Below are 22,284 nucleotides of genomic sequence, written 5' to 3' on the forward strand. Positions count from 1 at the left end.
TCAGCCTGTCTGCTCCTATGATGCTGCTTGGCCTGCTGTGTTCATCCAGCTCTGCACCTTGTTGTCTCGGATTCTCCAGCATCTGCAGTTCCTACTATCTCTGATCAAATTTAACTCATCAGATTTACTCAGGTGCTGGAGATTGGTTGATTTGATTGATTAGTACAGATCTAAGGAAAAACAATCACACTGATTATAGTTAACTGCCTCAATTGCTGCCAGGACCTATTGGTGTATGGTTTAATGTTCGAGCTTGTAGCTTCTCCCCACGCTGTCTTAATCATTATAGCACCCAGGGGCATCTATGAATCATGCTGTTTCTAATCATTATGTAAAGCCTTTTATTATGGGCTTCTTTATTTTATTTAAAGTGACATGAATATCAGTTTTGACCTTTGGTAGGATCTATTCATTTTCTGAGCAATTCTGCTTTCAGCAGAAGGGATTTACGTGACTGGTGTGAACGATGAGAGAGAACTATTAGTTACAAACTGACAAGCTCTTCTAAGGTGTTTCTGGAGAGAAAATACAAATATACTCAGTGGTAGTGCTTTCAGCGAAGTCAGTAAGAAATGCAAATACCATTCATCAAAGAATGTGAGCTTGATTTTGTAAATTTGATCCTAACAATTGTGTTGGCTTTGATCAGCATAAGTACAATTATATCTACAAGTGGAATGTGCATGTATTTGTAAGCGGATTTCCATAAGTTATGTTTAGATATCTGCCTATTTCTGCCATCATCCAACTTTACCCTTTCCCAGTTTCTGTTTCTGAACCTCATTCATGCTTTCATTACCCTCTAGAATGAAATCAATATACTCTTCAGTTCTGAGGAAGGGTCACCGAACCCAAAACGTTAACTGTTTTCTCCTTCTCAGATGCTGTCAGACCTGCTGAGCTTTTCCAGCAACTTTTGTTTTTGTTCAATATACTCTTCGCTCGTCTTCCACACACTACCTTCTGGCAACTTGAAACTCTGCTATGCCCACCTCTCCACCTGGCTGTCCTCCTCTAAGACACTCCCTTATAAGGCCTATCTGTCTGACCAACCTTTCGAGGGTCATCTGTCCAAATGTCAGCTCATGTGGCTTGGTTTCATATTTAGTTTTATATTCTGGTGAAGCACCTTGAGATATTTTATTACACAGAGCAACTATATAGTCTTAAATTTTTGATGTATACGTTCTAAATGTATGTATGGATAGATATGATTCTCACCCCTGTTATAGAGCTCATGTCACTGCACAAGTTTTGATATATCAGCAAGATTTGATTTTCTGAACATGTTTGAATAACGATCAGGAGTAGGCCACTTGGCCTCTTGAACCTCCTGTGCTAGTCAACAACACCATGGCTGATCTGATGACCTTCCTGCTTGTCCACGATAACCTTTCAGCATTCTCACTTTTTAATGGGTTTCCACTGGATAAGTCTCTATAGCTGAAGGCTGTGTGCACAGGCATTGTATTAAAACACAGATATTTCATTCTGAAAGTTATTAAATTCAAAATAAAGTAAGATCAATATCAGGCCATTTTAACTTCAAGGATTGTTTTCCCTTGCTATCCCAAACTACTCTAATTGTAATGTTGTAACATTAGCTGTGTAATTCTGTCCTGCAAATGTGGAAATCCAATTTGAAAATAGCCACCCTAGCAGTGTAATTCATGTGTTTAATTCATTGTATATTCCTTAAAAAATCTCTAGTTAAAGATTTTTGTCACAATTATTCATATTGGTGTGAACAGCAAATATATGCTCTTAGAAACTGTTCAAATCTAATATCAAAATGCTTTTGCTTCTCTAATAATCTGATCCACTGACCAGATCTTACGTTGAACACGTCTGGAATGAAGACCAGGAAGGAATTTAGTTTTCACAGTTTTTCACTATTTTCATTCCATTATATTCAGTTGATAATGTTTTGAAGTTTTATCATGTGACTAACTTACCTAGTGGGGTTTTATCTCGAGCGTCTCAGGAACTGAAATTCAACTTTAGTGCATGATTTTGAATCCACACTGTCCGTTCTACATAATTTATTCACTTGGGGTGTATGAAGAATTTCTTTTCATCATTCTGCTTCACCTCTTCATGTCCTCACCACCAAAGTTGAACTTTATTACCACAATGGAAAGAAGTGAAATTGGCCTGTGATTTGCTATAGAATCAGGTTACCACCAACACCCAGTGGCAGCAGTGTGTACTATTTACAAGATGCCCTGCAGATATTCACCATATTCTTAAACAGCACCTTCCAAACCCACGACCACTTCTATCTAGAAGGATACATGGGAATGCCACTATCGAGTCACTTACCATCCTGACTTGGAAATATATCACTGTTCCTTCACTGTCACTGGAATTCTCTCCCTAAGGGCGCGGGGTGGGGGTGTGGTGTGTGTGTGTGTGTGGTCTACCTACAGCATATGGACTTCAGTAGACTGCCCAGCCAGCAATGCCCCCAACTCATGAGTGAATTAAAATAATTGGTATTGCTCACAAAGATCATGGGACGAACAGTTAGGACAGTATGTGGCAAGGAGATTAAATAGGATGATTTTAATATAGGATCACATTCTAACAATGTGAAGCATGTGACTATCAATTGATCACTTGGCTTCAAAATCCTAAGATGACAATGCTGATAATCACTGGTCATTTTAACCAGCATCTTCTTGCTTGTTTCATGTTACAATTGAAAGCCAATGGGATTCCGTCGAAATTTCAGCTCTCCACTTCTCATCCACGAACAATATGGATTTGTTAAGGAAGCCATGCCAATCGGTGAGTATATAGACACCCATTAAACCCATCCAAACTGTTATATAACATGATCTTTTGAAGCCAAACTTAACAAACTGATAATATTGCAAAGTGAAAATGATTCATGTTATACAAGGAACATTTAAGAACCTAACTTGTAAAAACTTCAAGTTTCCTGTTTCACCTCCTTTTCATTATGATTTTACTTTTGTCTAAACATGTACCTATGGCAATATTATTGCTCTTGCTATGAATGTTAATTTCTGTTTATTTCTCCCCGCCCCCCTGACTTTTATTTCTCTCTCCTTTTTACATCTTTTCACAAACAAATTATTCCTTCCTGACAACAAGATTTGCAGTGGACCTGTATACAGGGTTCTACCAATCTTCAGCTTTAACCAGTGGATCCTATGGCTTTTATAGATGGAGTTGCAGAGCCTGTAGAGCTCAGTTTGACTTTAACAATGGGCAACGTTACATATGACTTTATGAATTAAGAGCAGAAGTATGCCATTCAGCTCCTCAAACCCAATGGGGCTAACTTTTTTTATCATATGGTTGTATATAATACTACCCATTTTACACTAACTAGGAGCAGGAGTAGGCTATTTGACCTCCTTGAGTCTGCTCTGCATTCAATAAGATTATGGCTGAACTGTCTGTGTTTCAAACTCCTTTGTACAACCTAGTCCTGATTAGTCTTTGATTCCATTGCCTATCCACCTCTATCAATAGAAGCACAAATCAGGAACGATGTATAATTGGTGATTGATCTGATTTTTTTTTTTTCAATTTCACATGCCTCCCAAAGTCACAATTACCCTCCCATTTTTATCCATTTAATGAATTCCTTCTGATTTAACTCTTCCCTGAAGCACAGTTCTACAGTTACCAATGATCTTTCAGTCATCCTTCCGATGAGCTAGCATAATTTGTTGACCAGTTAAGTAGGGAAAACATGGTTCGCTGTTAATCCTATCAATCTCTGGATCCACTGTTTTCTGACGCTGGTTTTAAAAGTTAAACTCTACAACTTTTAGGTGACCACTTCTGCTCCCTAAGCTGAGATGTGGTGAGTAGAAGATTTTTTATCATCTGTTGCCAGCATTCAGCACTCAGTTTTCTTATTCAATGGGGCTGAGGTGTGGAACAAAGCTTCTGGAGTCAATAATGATACCAGGAGAGTAATCCCAATGGCAAGAATTCGGCCATATTCCCCTCACTTGCTTAGGTTTGTATTTGGTGTCAAATCAGCAGCCAGCTGGTATGATAGTTATACTCATTGATTTGTACACACAGATGGATGGTGATTTTTGTCATCATTTACAGAAAAACATAACTTCCCCTGCAAGTGGATAAGCAGCTGGAGATTTTACATCACTGCTGATGTCCCACACCTATGTTCATTTTGTATGCGTGTGTGTCTGTATGACTTTTGCATCAATATCAGGTGTTCTGCCTGGGAGATCCTATTCTATGGGATTGAAGTTGAAATTGTTGTACAGGCACTGTGGACCTAGACAGCTGCCAGCTTCTCTTGTATCTACTCTAACGAACACGTCTGAGTCTCAGCCGGAACCTGATTCCAGTTGACGTTCCAAAAATGAATGGTCAACCTTTCACCCCACCCAATCCTGATAAATCACAAGCATTTTTCATAAAACTGCAATTGTAGCAGTCAACAGATTTAAACGTACACTGTGTGTGATAGACAGCAATAATGAGGCAAAGATTAGGTTTCGTTAGAAATAATTTTTAAATAAACAGAGGCTATCAGCTTTGAATTATGCTTTCACCTGATGTCTTTCCAGTTTGAGATGAGTTATATCCACATTTCACACGCTGTCTGCAATTTTATATTTGTTGTTCAGCTGTAGCTTAAGAAACCTTCTGTACTCCGCTGAGAAATAGCAGCTTTGACTGTCTGAAATATGTGGGATCAGCTCCAAGCCTTTAATTCTCTTAGAATTCTTATGGTAGGCATGAAGATTTAAGCCAGTAGGTCACTTTCTACTTTCAGAAGCAGCTGTCAAAGGAGAGTCAACTTTCCACTTCTAAAGTAAAAATGGTATTTGGCCTCTTGACGCGCTGTGGTAGAATCATAGAATTCTTACGGTGTAGAAGCAGCCCATTCGGCCTTTGAGTCTACACTGACCCTCCGATGAGCATCCCACCCAGACCCAGTCCCTGTAACCCTGCATTTCCCATGGCCAATCCACCTAACCTGCACATCTTTGGACTATGGGAGAAAACCTGAGGACACCCACACAGGCACCGGGAGAATGTGTATACTCCACACAGACAGTGGCCCAAAGACGGAATTGAACCCAAGGTCCCTGGCGTTGAGGCAGCAGTGGTAGCCACTGTGCTACCTTAGAGGTAGTGTCCCTACCTCTGAGCCAGGATGCCTAGGTTCAAGTCCCATGTGTTCAAGCGGTGTGTAATAATATCTCTGACCAGGTTGCTTAGAAAATATCAATATATAAAATAGGTGAGATGGAGGCTGGACTCCTCAGTGAACAGGCCAACTGCATAAACAATGAGGGTGGGAGATATCACTGACACTGCTGGACTGAACACTGATCCCTCGCTCGACTGAAAGCTTTTGAATATCAACAAACCTCTGATCACAAAACTGTAAAGAAGCTTTTGTGAAAGTGACATCAGATAAAGTGTCAGAACACAGGACCTCAGAAACACTGCTTCTGGGGACATCATTAATTTTAAACCAACTAGTTTCAGGTTTGTTTTGATGTGCTACTTTTCTGGTTTGTCTGATCTTCCTGTTATTGTGGGATTAGGAAAAACATCTAAAAAGGCAAAGACATTATTTACACTGGCAGGAAAGTCCGTACCCAGGGGACATAGATTCAAGATAATTGGTAGAAGAGCCAGAGGTAGGGATTGAGGGGAGGTGTGGGGTTGGAGGGGGAGAAATTATTGTTTCATCTGAGAGAGCTACAGTCTGGAATGATGGTGATTCCAGTGGCAAAAAGGAAGCAGATTCAATAGTAACTGTCAAAGGGGAATGGGAAATGTACTTAAATGGGGAAAAATGCTTAGCAATTGGGAAAGAGCAGGGGAGTGTGATAGATTAGATTAGATAGCTATTTCAACATGCCTGGCACAGGCACGATAGACTGAATGGTCTCCTAGTGTGCTATAAACCAGTGTTGTATGCCCTAGAATTTAGAAGATCAAGGGTGCTTTGTCCATAGTTGAAGATATTGTTATGATAATGGTGAACATAGACCATGGAAGTTGAGTATCAATAGCCTAATTTTGATACCTGAGATCTTCCGTGGACTAAGAATGGTTTTATGAAGGACAAATACTCACCAAAAATGGCTGCAGTGCTGATCTGACCAGGTTGAGCTAAACTTCTTAAAGCATTATTAAATAAGCACCAGTCTAATCTGAAACCAACATTATTGGAAAAGGCACTAATATGCAGATTGGTGTCTGTTGGTTTGACCCATACTATGCTGGAAGCTGGGAGATGAAAATTTCATCCACCAGTTAGCCTGCTTAGAAAGACAGTGGGACTAGACCCTGGAATATACAAATGAACTATATTTCAACAATTGCTTCTAAGCATCAGAAGAGACAAGGAAAAATGGTTTGTAAACAAAAACTGGAAGACTTTCTCTCATTCTCTCCCCCCCCACCTCTGTCTCTTTCGCTCCCTCCTTCCTTCTCTCTCTCTCTCTTTCGCTCTCGCTTTCTCCCTCTCTTTCTCCCGTTCTTTTGTTCTTTCTTGCTGGCTCCCCTCAAAAAAAAAGTTGAAGTTAGTGCCCAGTGAAGTAGCAACTTTAAACAACATCTTTGCACCAGGGACTCAAAGATATCTGAAAACTTCTGCCACTGCTGAAGAATCAAGACAAGAACTGAACAGACCAGACCAGACTTGGGTCATTCTCCCAACTCTAACACTCTTAAAAATGTTAAGCTCCAATTGTGTTTAACTTCTCCACCTGTAGCAAACACACTCCTCTTCTTTCTAATCTTATTACCTGTGTTTAACGTCTTTTTATTCTTCCTTCATATGAGAAGTGCAGAAATTTCCTGGAACATTCTGATCTCCACCATCTCTCATTCTCTGTTTAAGCCACAAGCAGTAAAGTGGACCCCGTGTATGAAGCACTCCGATTTGGGACATCTCTTGCCCAGATGAGCCGGTCAAGTTTTGGCAGTTTCTCCGAATCCCCGACAAAGCATTTGGTAAATATGAAATCTGTTAGTGGACATGTGTGCCCAGAATCGCCATGAGAGCTTCTACTCCAATACATCCACCCATGTAGCACCTCTGTATACACCTAATATCTTTAAACTCCAAAGCAGTGGCATGTGAGAACGAGGGCCTCTGTTATCAACATCACTTACTATACTGTGCCTGATGACTTGACCAAATGATGTCAACTGGAGATCCGAAACCATAAAGAAAGTCTCAACATTGCATTGATACTCTGCCAGCTAGTCCCACAAGAGGATTTCAGAGTCAAACTAGGGGGAACTATCTGATTTACTGAGTTTGCCAAAAGTCTTTGGTAGTGGCTATTACTGTCCCTCTGTCCCAAGGTAAACTCTTTATTAACTATTTTGCATCTGCATTGGAGTTTCTATCTGCTTCTGCTTCATCAGCCGTGCACTCCATGTCCTTGTGATATGGAGTTTATCTTTATTGCGAAATGTCTAGTTGTATCTGAGCTGCATAAGATAACTGATATGCCGCGTACTTGTGACTCTGTGGCATGGATCTGCATTTTACTGCTCCCCGGTCCAACATTCTGACTTGAGATCTTGGGCGAAGAGGAAATGCATAGTACTGCCTTTGGTCAGTGACTATTGCCTGCTCTGTTTCGATGCAGGGTGAAAATGGAGACATCGCTGAGGAGCCAGATGTTAGCACATACCGTTCCGAAGAGCGTGAGATCCGGAAAGACACCAGTGAGTCAACAACAGTTACCCACTTTTGAAGTGTAGTCACTGCTTGAATGCAGGAAATGTGGCAACCAGTTTGTGCACAGCAAGGTGCAAACTAATAGCAATGCAATAATGGTCAGATAATCTACTTTTGATGTTGATCAGGTGATAAATACTGACTCATGCACTGGGGAGAGTGCAGCTGTCTTTTTCAGAATAACATCATGGAATCTTTTGAGTCTGCCTGAGAACGTAGATGGGACATGGGATAAATGAATCCTCAGAAAGCGATTCCTCTGGTGCAGTGCTGCACTGGGGCCTAGATATTGCACAAGCTTTGGTGTGGGACTTTTAAAGCCATAACCTTCTGAGTCAAAGTGCCAGCAACAGAGGATCGTTCAAGTATCTGGGCACCCAGTGGTGTGAGAGATATTAAATACGCAAATAATACAGTTGGTAATACTTGTAACCGAAAAGAGAGGTTAAAGACAATGGATCATGGGTGGCACGGTGGCTCAGCGGCTCAGCGGTTAACACTGCTGTTTCACAGCGCCAGGGACCCAGGTTCAATTCCAGCCTCAAGTGACTGTCTGTGTGGAGTTTGCACGTTCTCCCCGTGCCTGTGTGGGTTTTCATTGGGTGCTCTGGTTTCCTCCCACAGTCCAAAGATGTGCAAGTTAGGTGGATTGGCCATGGGAAATTACTCATAGTGTTCAGGGATGTGTAGGCTAGGTGTGTTAGCCATGGGAAATGCAGGGAAACAGGGTAGGGGGATGGGCCCAGGTGGGATGCTCTTTGGAGAGTTGGTGTGGACTTGTTGGGCTGAGTGGCCTGTTTCCACACTGTGGGTATTGTATTTAAGAAAAAAAAAAATTCTATACAATAAAAACAGAAATTGCTGGAAAGGTGCAGCAGGTCTGGCAGCATCTGTAAAGAGAAATCAGAATTACCGTTTTGGGTCCAGTGACCCTTCCTCAGAACTGCTGGTGGCTAGGAAAATGTTGGTTTATGTGCAGATGATAGAGATGGAGGAGGGGGTAAGGAGTAAATGATAGGTGGAAATAGAGCCCAAAGAGAGAGAAGAGCCATATACAGATAAAGGAGTGGATAATGATCTTCCTAGGAAAATGAATAGCTATTAGTGACCATCAGTGGCTAACGATGGGTGGTGTATAAGAGAGGTTAAAGATTAGGCTGACATAAATGGATTGTTATGATCATAACTTCTTTCTTTCTCCTATATCCTTGTACCAGGCACTAACTACTACTTCATGCTTTTTTTTTCCCACTGAAAGCACCTTTGGAGAATGGAATAGTTGAAACAGAGGAAAAGAAAGACAACACAGTCCCTATTCAGGTAAATGCAATTGATTCTGAAAAGTTGAACTTTTTTGATACATGAATGATAGGTGAAGTGCTCATGGCAACCAAGTCAGGAGAGGAAGGGTGTCAAGCAGGGACCATTGTTGCAACAGAGAAGTGAGGGACTGAGGGCCCAGTCCCAGAGATTCTCATTCTTAGCCCAGACCCCAGGACTTATCGATGTGAAGAATTGTGATGCTAAGCCACGAGGCCTCATCAGATTATAATGAACAAAAATGTTGTGACTGAGGTTACATAATAAGGCCATCCTTCATACTGAGGGCTGTTTTCTAACTAATTTCTCACTAACAGTAAAGTCGTGAATGAGGTTATTACCTGATGTGCTGCTTGGTTTGTCAAGTTCCCATATCGGCAAATATCTATTTCTCTTGCTACTAATTAGAGCTTCTCATTGTGAGGACCAGTGCTTTCTTCTGTCCAACAGACAATTTGCTCACAGTGGGTTGCTTACACTCAAAGTTATTAGTTAGTGACCAACAAACACTCCCCCTCTTTGAGTTCCTAACATTGAAGCAGAATTTGCTGGAGAATATTCCCCATGAGCTCAGTTTCCTTTGCATTGCGTTTGCAAAGTTTATGTGCAGTGAGTTTCTGCCATTGTGAGCTGATGACGGCACATGAGAGGTAATAAAGTATCTGTAGTTCATTGGTGGAACCAATCATCTACCTCCTCAATTGAGGAGCTTAAAAAATAGAGAAGGCTAACAAGGAATATTGGAGAAGGAAGCTAAGAGAACTGGAATCACGTTGCTTGCCGAAAGAGAAATAGAGTGGAAATGATGGATTTAAGAAACAAAATAGGCAGCAAGGATATAGAAGCTCAGGAAATAGGAGGACATTCAATCCATTCCAATACTGTTTAGACATCAGACTTTTTAAAGGAAGAAGCACCTAACGTTTCACTTTTCTTTTCTAGACAGGAATCAGGCCATAAAGATTGGCCTTTCGGGCCATGATTGCTGTTGAGAATTGCAAGGATTTAAGGGGACCATGCAGCAGCTCTACTGGTAGCTTCAGAGCCTACAGCCCTTAGATTTTGGTTTGTAACCTGTTGGTGAAGCTCTGGAATAGAACTATGACATTTACCAGCAGGCAGGCTGGTAGCCTGGTGCCGTGGGTGGGGTGAATGAGCAGATGGCCTTTGTATGCCAAGGTGGTTTTCCCTGTAGTCAGGTAGAGGGCAACATGTGCAGCTTTTCCAGCCAGAAGTACAAAATCAACAGTGAGCCCTTCCACCTGGAATGTTCCCTCCCTCGCCCATCTTCCAGTGCTCCTTGTGTCCCTGAATGTTGGGTGATAGCAACTGCAGAGAAAGGGATATGATGCTGTTTGACCTTTTATGCTGCTAGCGAGTTGTACCTTGGCAACACGGGGTGTAGTAGTGCCAAGGTTACATTACTTGGTTAGTGACCCAGCAGTTTGGAATAATGACTTGAAAACATGAGGCCAAGAACCTCTATTACAAGTAGAGAATTGAAGTTCCATTAATTAGGACAACACGGAATAACATAAGCAAAAGCTAATATTGGTAATGGTGACCTGCACATTGTCATTTTAAAAAAAAAAGGCCTGTCTGCTTCACTAATATTCCCTGGAGAAGGAAATTAGTGAAGATCTTGTCCCTTTGTAAAGAAACAGCTGGTCATATCAATGTGATTAACTCCCAATAGTCCTTCGGGCCAACCTAACACGCTGCTGAGGGATTGACAGTAAACATTAACCTTGCCTGTGGCATTCTCAGTGATTTCACGAATACCTAGAATGGACAGGTTGCTGTATGAAGGAGGGTTGGACAGGCTTTGTGTGTGTTTGCTGGAATTTGGAAGAATGAATGATGGCGATTGAAACATACAAGAGCCTCGGGGAGTCTTGACAAGGTGGATGTGGGTTTCCTGTTTGGGAAAATCTAGAATCAAGGGTCATTCCTTTAAGTCCAAGTTGATGACATTTTGCTGACAGAGGATAGTGAGTCTTTGGAACTCTCTCTCTCAAGAGACAGTGGAAACAGTTCTTGAATATTTTGAAAGCAATAGTAGATGGATTCATAATTAGCGGTTGGGGGGAGGGGTGGGGAAATCATCAATTTGCATATTAATCTGTAAAACCTGCCGGTATTCCTGTGGCAGAGGTAGGCTAATCTCCTCGTCAGTTGGTCTTGACGTGAGAGTGGTTTCCCTTAAACTGGAAACTCTGTCTCATAACCTATTCCAGGAAAAATACTTACTGAAACAGTGCCACTTAGACACAGGAGAGGAAAGGATATGATGCGTTTTGTTTCAAAAGCCTTTTTTAACGAAAAATAATGTGATTAAACTGTGTGCCAACTCTGCAGCAGCTTATTTGCAGTAATGCAGCTTGACTCCGCCATCTGCCTGTAGATGTTTATTTGGAAAGTACAGGGATATATGGAGAAAGAACAGCAATTTGGGATTGTAACACCTACTGTGACTAACGAAATGCCAGAGTAGCTTACTTTATCAAAAGGCATCTTCCGATGTTGTAATCGAACAAATTCTATAATCTTAGAAGGGGAGGGGGTCACATTCTTAGGCATTAGTAATCAGAATGTTGGAGATGAAACATTTTGAATGAAATGTCAAAGTTAAGGAAACCAGTGTGTCCCATGAGACTACAATACCTTTCAGTAATGAAAGAGGTGTCTGAACAAGCAAACCTCTACATACATTCCCATTAGCTCCAGTGCGGAGAACACTATCAGGATGCATGCTATTAATTCCCTACATCCACATTAGGACACAACATGGAAGGAAAAGGTCTCACAATTGTATAGTATCTTTCATGACCATCAGATATTCCAAAGCATTTTACTGCTAATGAAATACTGTTTTGAAGCGTGGTTGCTGCTGTAACCTAGGAAATGTGACAACCAACTTGTCGAGCAAGGTCTCAAACAGGAAAGAGATGCTGATTTGAGGGGTACATAGTGGCAAGGGCACTAGGGATCCTTCTCCTGCAGTGCTGTGGGCCCCTTTAAATCTCCCTGAGAGGGTCGCTGGGGATCATGTTTAATGTCTCAGATAAAAGATGGCACTGCCGACTCACAGGTGCGTCAACCATGCTTGCTGCCTTAGGGAATGCAATGGCCTAGTTGTATTATCGCTAGGCTATTAAACTTGAGACCCAGGTAATGTTTTGGGGAGCTGGGTTCAAATCCTGCTATGGCAGCTGGTGGAATTTGAATTCACTAAAAAACTGAAATTAAGAATTTAATAACTCTGGGGGAAAATGCCTTTACAGAAGGAAATCTGCCATCCTTATCTGGTCTGGCCTACATGTGTCTCTAGACCCACAGCAATGTGGCTGATTCTTAACTGCCCTCTGGGGCAATTAGTGATAGGTAATAAATGCTGCCCTAGACAGCAATGCCCACATCCTATGTATGAAGGTTTTTTAAAAAATGTCTTGGAATCGACTTGAACTCCCAACCTCATGACTTGGAGGTGCAAGTGCTACCCATTTGAAGCATGGCAAATAGAAATGATTTGAACTTGACAAAATGGTAGATAACCAAATCACCACTCTGAGCTTCAGATGACTTTGGACATGGGAGCAGCATGAGTGATTGTTATTCAAACCTGTTGTGCTTTTTCCTTTGTACAGAGGAATAAGGAGGAGTTGATTCTCGGTATTCATCATCATCCAACCAAATCACACTTGAGATCTGGCCAAGAAATTTGGCCGTAATGTGTGCTTTCCATTTATTGGTTTATTTGTCTTGCCTGAACTTTGAGGGCCTTACAGAGACTGGTAAAAGTTTTCATTGGCATCATGAGTGGATAAATCTCAAATCAGTGTATCTTGAGTTAGTAGCAGCACTTTTGAGATCTATTCTCATTTCAAAGCATTTTGCGTTTCAAGTTTGTATGATCCTTCAGGCATCAAAGAATCATAGAATAGCTGCAGCACAGGAGATGGCCATTCAACCCTTTCAACCTGTGCTGGTACTTTGCAAGTGCAATGCTGCCATTTCCTCTCTCCCACCCTGTGGCGTTGCAATTACTTTCTCTTTGGTGCGTATCTGATTCCCTTCTGAAATTCGCAATTGAATCTACTTCCACCACACACTCTATCTATTCCAGTGAGATAACAAGGTGTAGAGCTGGATGAACACAGCAGGCCAAACAGCATCAGAGGAGCAGGAAAGCTGACGTTTCGGGCCTGGACTCTTCTTCAGAAAAATATATTCCAGTGTTTTTTTTAAATATTCCTCCTGTGCTTCCTGTGCCAATTAGCACCTTAAGTTGGTGACACCTGATTTATCGATCTGTATAACAATGGAAACAGTTTGTGTCTCTACCTAATCTGTCTTGACCCTTCGTGATTTTGAACATCTCTATCAAATCTTCTTTTAACAATGGTATGTAAATAACCAACAAAATCTTAAATACACATGTCCTAAGCGATGTAAGTACATCTTCAGACAGATTGAAAGAGTTGTTGTTTCATATATTTTTTGATGCAGCCGTTGATTTGGAAATGGATGTCAGCATTGGTAATTTTTATTTGAGATTGTTACTAGTATTGCACAGGATTGAGAATGAACTAGAAAAGAAGCTGCTCCATTGAAGTCATTGGACCTAAATGTTGAGCATGGTATATATTCCATCCTTGCACAAGATTGATTTCTAACTTTTCATCTCTTGATTCTTTGCTGTAACAGGGAGCTAAGCATTTTGATCTTCCCTCATTTGGCTTAAAGCTCACTTTCTGAATTCCTATCCGTCCTGCAGGTTAGGAAGCCCTCGATGCGCAAAGATATGCTACAGATGCACACGTATGTGGCTCTCTACAAGTTCATCCCTCAGGAGCAGAATGACCTGGAGCTGCAGTAAGTACATTGTTACCTGTATTGTGTGAAATCCCATTCAATAAAGCCCAGCAAGAAAAGGCAGTGACTTTGAGTCACTCGTTAAGTTTTCTCATTTTCCCCAGGCTCGGGAAGGCTCTAATTCTGTTTTGTTGCACTGTGTAGTACAGGCACCATCATCAACACTCCTCCATTCAAATGGCTCTTCCCCATGGCTGTGCTTCAACAACAATCAAAGCTTTCAACCATGGACAATCCTGTACCCTAACTTTGATTTCCATGGTACCTTTTACACAATAACAGAGGCTAAGGTACTTCAACAAGTAATTACCAAGCAACATTTGACACTGCTGTATAAGAAGGTATTAGTATCACTGAGCAAAAACTTGCTTATGTAGAAACATTTTGAAGAGTATCTTGAAGGGAACTCCAGAGTTCATTCTTCATGCCAAAGTGCACATTGCCAGCAATGGGGAAGGATAGAATATTACCGCACACTCTCTCTCTTGAGGAAATGAGGCTAAAGTAAAGATTCACTGTTGCCTGTGTTGATTGTAGCAACCTCCATACAGTCAGAATGTCTTCCATTCTGTTAATTCAGGGAGCAACTTTACAGCGTCGTTTTAATTCTCATTTCATTCTGTTTGCAGTAGGATTGTAAATGATTGTTTTGTGTGTTCTGGAATAGTGTGTGGTAGCTTGGTGGAAAATTTCTAAAGGGCTGTGACTTGCAAAATAAGTGGGTTTTGTTTTTTTTTTTTTTTTTTTTTTTTTCTTTTTCACTTCCTTGGCAACATCATACCTCCCCTATAGCCTTTCCTGATTCATTTCAATTTTCAGCTGCATGGAGATGACTTGGTTGCTGGCTGTATTTATTCCCCTATTTGTGTCTGTCGTATCCTATTCCCCAAGAGAGACAGCAGTGTCATGGTAACATCACTAGATTCCAATAATCCAGAGGGCCAGGCCAGTCCTCTGAGGCCATGAATTTTAAATACAATTATTAATGCTTGTCTTAGTAATGGCAACCATTAAAATTATGACTTGGTTCACTAATGCCCTATAGGGAAGAAAATCTTCCATTCTTACCTGGTCTGGTCTACATTTGACTCCAAACCCACAGCAATGCTGTGTTGTCATAGTCTCAGCAGACCATAGGGCTGCTGTTTCATTAGAGATAGATGACTAGTGGTAATTTAACCATTCCTCAGGCAAGGTGAAACATTGAAAAGGAAAGTCCTTCATGGCAACTTAGCCGGTGATGGGAATTGAACCTACACTGTTAGCGTTACACTGCTTCGCCAACTAATCGTTCAGCCAACTGAGGTAAACTGACCGTGGTTAACTCTGAAATGACCTGTAACAACCCACTTGGTTTAAAGGCAGTTAGGGGTAGACCACAAATGCTGACCCTGTCAGCAATCCAACAAAAGAATTAAAAAAAATTCCTAGCACGTACTGGCTGCTCTTCTTTTGCTCTACTTTACAAACATTTTGGAGCATATTTCTGATGTTTATACAAAGCAGGGCTGCCCCACTAAGGAAACAACTTCTTTGCTTTATTAACTCACAGGATGTGAGTGTCATTGGCTGGCCCAGTATTTATTGCCCGTCTCTAGTTGCCCTTGAGAAGGTGGTGGTGGTGAGCTGCCTTCTTGAACCGCTGCAGTCCATGTGCTGTGGGAGGCTCACAATATTGTTAAGGAGGGAATTGCAGGGTTTTGACCCAGACACACAGGAGGGGAATGCTGTTATGTTTCTAAGTCAGGATGGAGAGTGATTTTGAAGGGAAATTGCAGGTGGTGGTGTTCCCATATTTCTGCTGTCCTTTTCCTCCTAGATGGTGCATTTCTGCTGCGGAAGGAAGAAAAGTGTACAAATCAGCATAAACATAACTGCTCATAAATGGAAGAGGGCAGTGAGTAATTTGTTGGTTTTGGAATCCAGGTCAGCAATAATCTGTCACAAAATATGAGCCCCTTACACATGATCTCCTTCTTGTCCTTGACAGTTATTTGGCATTTGTAGGAAAGGCTGTCAGATCACAAGGCAACATCTTGATTGTGACAGAGGACAACTGTGTTCACGACACAAATATGTTTGTGTATCTGTATAATCCCTTCAGACTGTACCATGCACTGAAATAATTTGTTAGTAAACTGTGTGGCCTGGAAGTTATTTGTAGCTACCCCCGCAGGCAGAGAGTTCATTGGTTTGCATGTTCTGCTCCACCAGCATTATCCCAAGGCTCATCTGGAGGCATTCCTCATATCTCTGTATTCCTCCAATTCTGACCTCTCGTACATCCTTTATTTTCATCTTTGGTCACCATGCCTTTAGTTGCTTGGATCCAAAGTGCTGGAATTTCATTTTTCCCTCTTCTTAACCATTTGGGGGCAACTGTCCAAATATCTCCTTGACTCTTAATAGTTTCATCCATTCCCATCATGTGGAGAACCTTGAGGCATTTTATTCAAAGAAGAATATCCATGTTGCAATGTTTTTCTCACCTTCTCAAGATGTGCGTATCATTGGAAAGATTGACGTTTATGACTCGCTACAAGTTGGGCCTGAGATGGTGGTGTGAGCACTTCTTGAACAACTAAGCGATATGGTGAAAGTATTCCCATAAGGTCTAGCTGATGGGGTGTGGCTAAAATTTTGATCCAATGACGTTAAATGTGATGGAACAGACAAGATGAGGTGTGGCTTGAAGGGGAGGTTGGAAGTGGTGGGTGATCCCATGCACCTAGCACTGTTGTTGTTCTAGATGGTGAAGATTACAAACTTGGGAGATTCTGTCAAGGAAGTCCTGGCAAGTTGATGTGATCTATTCTATAGGTAGGACACAGTGCAGCCAAGATGTATGGCGCTGATTTTTCATGCAGTGGATGGGCTGCCAGTCAAGACTCTGAGTGATCTCCAATCATGATTCTCTGCAGCAGCATAGATGAAATGAGGGGCATAGTATTGGCATATTCCAAACCGCTGTGGGATTCAGCACACAGTATTGCATTGGTCGTGATCAGTATCATTTTGACTAACTCCCAATCAGGTTTTTTATTGGTAAAGTCAGCATGACCGTAAAATGAATTTCCTGTTCAGCTTTGTTGAATACCTGTAGTCTGGAAATTGAGAATGGTGTTCAACTGTGACAGCAAGGTTAGCAATACCTCCACAATAACTCTGGAACACGTGGAGCTACAATGGCTGTGTTAATATTCTGTGGCCATTGTAATGGGTCTTGAGGGAGATTGTGGTTTTTGTTTTGGTCAGGATCAGTAGAGACTGCTGCGTACTAGCCCGTTGGGAAGCGTATCTTTTATTAAACATTCCTTGGCCAATTTACAAGGTAAGACTTAGCCACAGGCTGAATACAGAGCCATTTCTCAATAGAGACGGTTGTAATGTGATCTCTTACGTCTCTGATGTGCACTATTTATATATTTATCACTAATGCATTACATTGCAAAGATTGATTTATAAAGTGGTTTAAACCCCACTGTTCTCAGGCCTAAGTGTAGAAAACAAACTTGCATTCATTTAGCACCTATCATGAGCAAGAAGGAAGGGGTTGGAGAGAGAAACAGGTTAGGTTTGCATTCTGAAGGGGCACAACTAGGCAAGGAGACAGAATTGTGGTCACCAATGACTCCAATGAGGATTGGTGGAAGGTAAATAGCAGCCTTGTCAATCATATTATTAAAGTGTCAGCAGCTCCTAACGAAACATGCTTGCAAATGAGCACAGTGGGAAAATGAGGTGAACATATTGACTTTATTGATTGGGTGCCTGATGCTGAGGCACAAGTACTAACTTAACTGAATAAGAACCTATCACTAGTGGAGTGGAGGGAGCCGGTACTGAGGACAGTCTGCTGTTAGAGGAATGGAATGTTTTCAGATCATAGAATCCCTACAGTGTGGAAACAGGCCATTTGGCCTATCGAGTCACAGTGACTCTCCAAAAAGCGTCCCATCCAGATCCACCCCCGTCCTGTAGCGTATTCTTATAACTCTGCATTTCTCATGGCTAATCCACCTAGCCTGCACATTCCTGGACAATATGAGCAATTTAGCATGGCCAATCCACCTAATCTGCACACCTTTGGACTGTGGGAGGAAACCTACGCAGACACAGGGACAATGTGTGGAGTTTGCACAGACAGTTGCCCAAGGTTAGAATCAAACCCAGGTCCCTGGCACTGTGAGGTAGCAGTACTAAACACTGAGCCACCATGCCTCCCTAATCTAATGACCCTGTAGATAATTTCACTCAGTAGTCAATGTAAAGCTCATTGCTTTTGTATGACTGAAGTTCACAATTGCCTCATGCCCAAATAAGTGGTAGGGGGTCTCAGAATACAGTGCAGTGACATGATTGTGGCTCTGTGTCTCCCACCACACAGTAAGTTCCTGTGTCCCTCGACTATTAGGTTCACTGACCAGGCAGTCTGTTCCAAAGCTAGGTGGTTGGTAACTGTAGCTTGGCAACTACAGCTCATTAAATAAGGAGTGGATCTACTCAAAATCTTCTCAAATGGTTTCCAACCACAAACTGAGTTATAACAATGAGAGACAGTGAGCAATAGGACCTTCTCCACTAATGAGCTGTCAGTTTTGGTGACTGCACCATTGCTGTCACAACCCACTGTCGTCATAGACTTTCCTGTCCGTCTCAATTTCTTTTAATCTACCTTTTCATGAAGATGTTCTGCATTTGAAACCGCTGACGTTATAACACCGAAATTACAAATGTATGCTGCGATGCATTGCTCAATTATTTTAACCGGCCCGCGGAGTGAATCATTTCTCGAGACAAACATGAAATAAACCCAAGCTGCATGCTGCGAGAGTCTTTTTAATAATCTCATTATTATTTTACTAGGCAAGGAGACAGAATTGTGGTCATAGACGACTCCAATGAGGATTGGTGGAAGGTAAATACCAGCCTTGTCCATCATATTATTAAAGTGTCATCAGATCATAACGAAACATGCTTGCAAATGAGCTCAGTGGGAAAATGAGGTGGACCATATTGACTTTATTGATTGGATGCCTGATGCTGAGGCACAAGTACTAACTTACCTGATGTAGAATTTGCATCATGGTGAATAAAAATAGAAAGGCTCTATCTTAACCCATAGTCCACTGAACGTGTCTATAGAGTTTAAAAATTCCAAAAGCAATAAAACTGTCTATATGCTAATTGCAGGACAGAATTATGCACCATGGATTTAAATCCTAGAAGGGGATTTCAATTGTGCAGAGAGACCATTTGGCCTATCATAGCTGTGCTGGTTCTTCAGAAAGATCTGCAATTCTTCCTATTCCCATGTGTTTTCATAGTAATTCTGCCAACCTTTAGTCCGTTTTAAATACACTGTACGTCCAATTCCTTTTTGAAAGTTACCACTAAATCTGCTTCACAAAACCTTTTCAGGAAGTGCTTTCCTGATCACCATTTGTCATAGAGTCATACAACATGGAAACAGACCCTTCGATCCAACCAGTCCATGCCAACCATGTTCCCAAATTAAACTAATCGCACCCACCTGCGTTTGGCCCATATCCCTCCAAACCTTTCCTATTCACATACTTATCCAAATGTCTTTTAAACATTGTAATTGAATCCACATCCACCACTTCCTCTGGCAGTTCATTCCACACACGATCCACTCTGTTTGCCCCTCATGTCCTTTTCAAATCTTTCTCCTCACACCTTAACTTTATGTCCCCTTGTTTTGAAATCCCCAGGGAAAAGTCCCTTGCTATTCACCTTATCTATGCTCCTCGTGAATTTATAAACCTCTATAAAAGTCACCTCTCAACCTCCTACGCTCCAGTGAAAAAAAGGTCCCAGTCTGTTTTTATATCTCAAACCATCTGTTCCTGGCAACATCCTGGTAAATCTTTTCTGAACCCTCTGCAGCCTAATATAGTTTCTACAACAGGCGACCAGGAATGCACACATTACTCCAGAAGGAGTCTCACCAGTGTCCTGTACAACCTCACCATGATTTCCCAACTCCTACACTCAAAAGTCTGAGCAATGAAGGCAAGTGTGCTAAATGCCTTCTTAACCAGCCTGTCTACTATAATGCAAACTTTCAAGAATTATGTACCTGAACCCCTAGGTCTCTCTGTTCTACAACACTACCTAGGGCCCTACCATTAATTGTATAAGTCCTGCCTTTGTTTGTTTTACGAAAATGCAATATCTTGCTTTTTCCAAATTAGCTGCCACTCCTCAGCCCATTGACCCAATTTATCAGGATCTCTTTGCAATCTTAGCCTTCTTCACTGTCTACTATACCATGAATTTTGGTCATCCGCAAACTTCCTAACTATGCCTCCTATTTTCTCATCGAAATTTCTTTATATAAAGAAGTGTACAATATGTATTGTCGAGCACTGATTTATTTAGATTTATTTATTTGTCACAGGTACTAAATATAGGAATACATAAGTACAGTGAAAAGTGCACAAAGTTGCCATTCACTGGCACCCACTTAGTTACAAAAACTACAATTAAAAGATTTAACAGAGCCAAAAGGTAGGGAAGAAAAACAAAAAAGTCCAGATCTCAGAGTCCCAAGTCCCATCTCCACAACAGTGCAAGCGCCGCTCCCATCACTAGGACACCCAGGAGGTCAACGCTGCCACCATGGGAAAGGCCGCCCCCTCTCTGCTGTCACCATCACTGTCACCGCCCCTTCTCCACCACCAACCCTCTCCACCGTCACTGTTACCGTCACCGTCGCCCCCTCGCTGGGCCCCTCTCCACCGTCACTGTCGCCTGCTGCCACCTCACCGGCCTGCCAGAAGTACAAGGCGAAAGAAAGAAGTTTTGCTTTGTGTAATTATATTAAAATTTCATCACCACTCCTCTGGCTTTTTTTGTAATCACCTTGAAATTTGCATGCTTTGTTTGCAGACCCTTCTGTCAGGTTAAACAGTTTGTCTCCATGTACTGTGCTGCAACTCCCTAATCATTGTAAATACCGCAATTAAATCTTCCCTTCACCTTCCCTGTTTGCATGGGAACATACCCAGTTTTTCTAGCCTTCTATATAATTCCATTATTCTCAGTATGTTATAGAGGTCTTTAGATTTAAAAAGAAAAACACATTTGGTTATCTTCAAAGCTCTCCAACCTCTATATGGGACCATAGACACTACTAAATGCATTGGGCTTTTCTATCGCTCTATTCAACATGTGTTTGTCAGCTCACATTGCATTTTCCTTATTAGAAAGTTTGGCTTTTGTCTTAAATTGAAGTCCCCAAAACTTAATCTCTGAAATTCTTGTCATGATCCTTAGGTTCATACAATCTGTAAATAAAAATTTCTGAAAGGATAGTTAGTAAGGCATCTTAAATTAGGAAATATATATGGGGCCTGGCAAGCTTTAAAAGTTATTAAAACTTTGGAAGGATTAATTAGATGCAGTGGCATTAAATATAGACAAATATTACGTCAGGCAGGCTCACACAATAAGAAAGTCAGAGATTAGAGTGAATCCTTTGGATGAAAATGAATTTCTTCAATTATAAGACTTAGTCTTTGCAATTCATTTCACCAAAACCAGTAAAGGTTGGGTCATTGAATATAAATAAGGCTGAATTTGACAGGTTTTTGACTGGTGAAAGAGTCAAGAGTTATAGAGAGGCGGGCAGGAAAACAGCGTTGAATCACCACTGGATCAGCCATGATGTTATTGAATGACAGAGCCACTGCGGGGGCAGAATGGCCTGTTAGCTATTTTCTAATACTGGATACTCCAGTGTTTGCAGTGCTGTTGCTGGGTTCACTGATTTGTAATTGTGCCAATGACAGTGATAGTTACACAAAGTAGTGTGATGCTTAACTCAGTCCCTCAAATGGCTCCCACTGCTGTAACCATCAATCACAGACCTCCAACCACCAGTAATTTCACTCCTCTCCCAACACAATCACATTTGGAAAACCCAATTCTGTAATCCGGCCCTTTTATATGCAAAGAATGCAAAAGCCAAACCCTTATTTCATTAATGGGGCTTTCTAGAATTTCCTCAGTGACTCCAGCTTAATGGCCCCTGATTCTATTTGCTTACAGTTGGGTTTGTAGTGGCTGAGTGTGGCATTCTATTTTGGCTTCATGGGATTTGAATATTTTTACCATCTTTGATGAACAAATGTCATCCCTCCTTTTTTCACGGAACCTGTGAATTATTGTGTATGACTTTAAAATAGCCTGAAAATTTCATTCACCTGCTTCTGAAAGTCATGTTAAAAGAGACAACCAGGTGCAGGGCTGGATGAACACAGCAGGCCAAGCAGCATCATAGGAGCAGAGAGGCTGACGTTTCGGGCCTAGACCCTTCATCAGAAAAGCTTTTT

At 41.5% G+C, this 22,284-nt stretch overlaps 1 protein-coding gene across 3 annotated transcripts in view; it reads left to right on the plus strand.

Annotated features, from left to right (window-relative positions):
- Positions 1-22,284, plus strand: part of LOC109910976 (SH3 and cysteine-rich domain-containing protein 2-like) — a 117,915-nt gene that overhangs the window by 78,897 nt on the left and 16,734 nt on the right. The window contains exons 4-9 of one of the 3 annotated variants that reach the window (XM_048614369.1): positions 2,709-2,790; positions 6,878-6,990; positions 7,638-7,716; positions 8,988-9,049; positions 13,827-13,924; positions 17,526-17,577. In XM_048614369.1, the coding sequence (XP_048470326.1) occupies positions 2,709-2,790; positions 6,878-6,990; positions 7,638-7,716; positions 8,988-9,049; positions 13,827-13,924; positions 17,526-17,577 (486 nt within the window). Of the gene's footprint in view, positions 1-2,708; positions 2,791-6,877; positions 6,991-7,637; positions 7,717-8,987; positions 9,050-13,826; positions 13,925-17,525; positions 17,578-18,790; positions 18,843-22,284 lie in introns of all 3 variants that reach the window. The other 2 variants (XM_020510234.2, XM_048614370.1) reach the window with 2 other exon arrangements.

The sequence above is a fragment of the Rhincodon typus genome, chromosome 30 (genome assembly GCF_021869965.1).
Source record: "Rhincodon typus isolate 14 chromosome 30, sRhiTyp1.1, whole genome shotgun sequence".
Lineage (NCBI taxonomy): Eukaryota > Metazoa > Chordata > Chondrichthyes > Orectolobiformes > Rhincodontidae > Rhincodon > Rhincodon typus.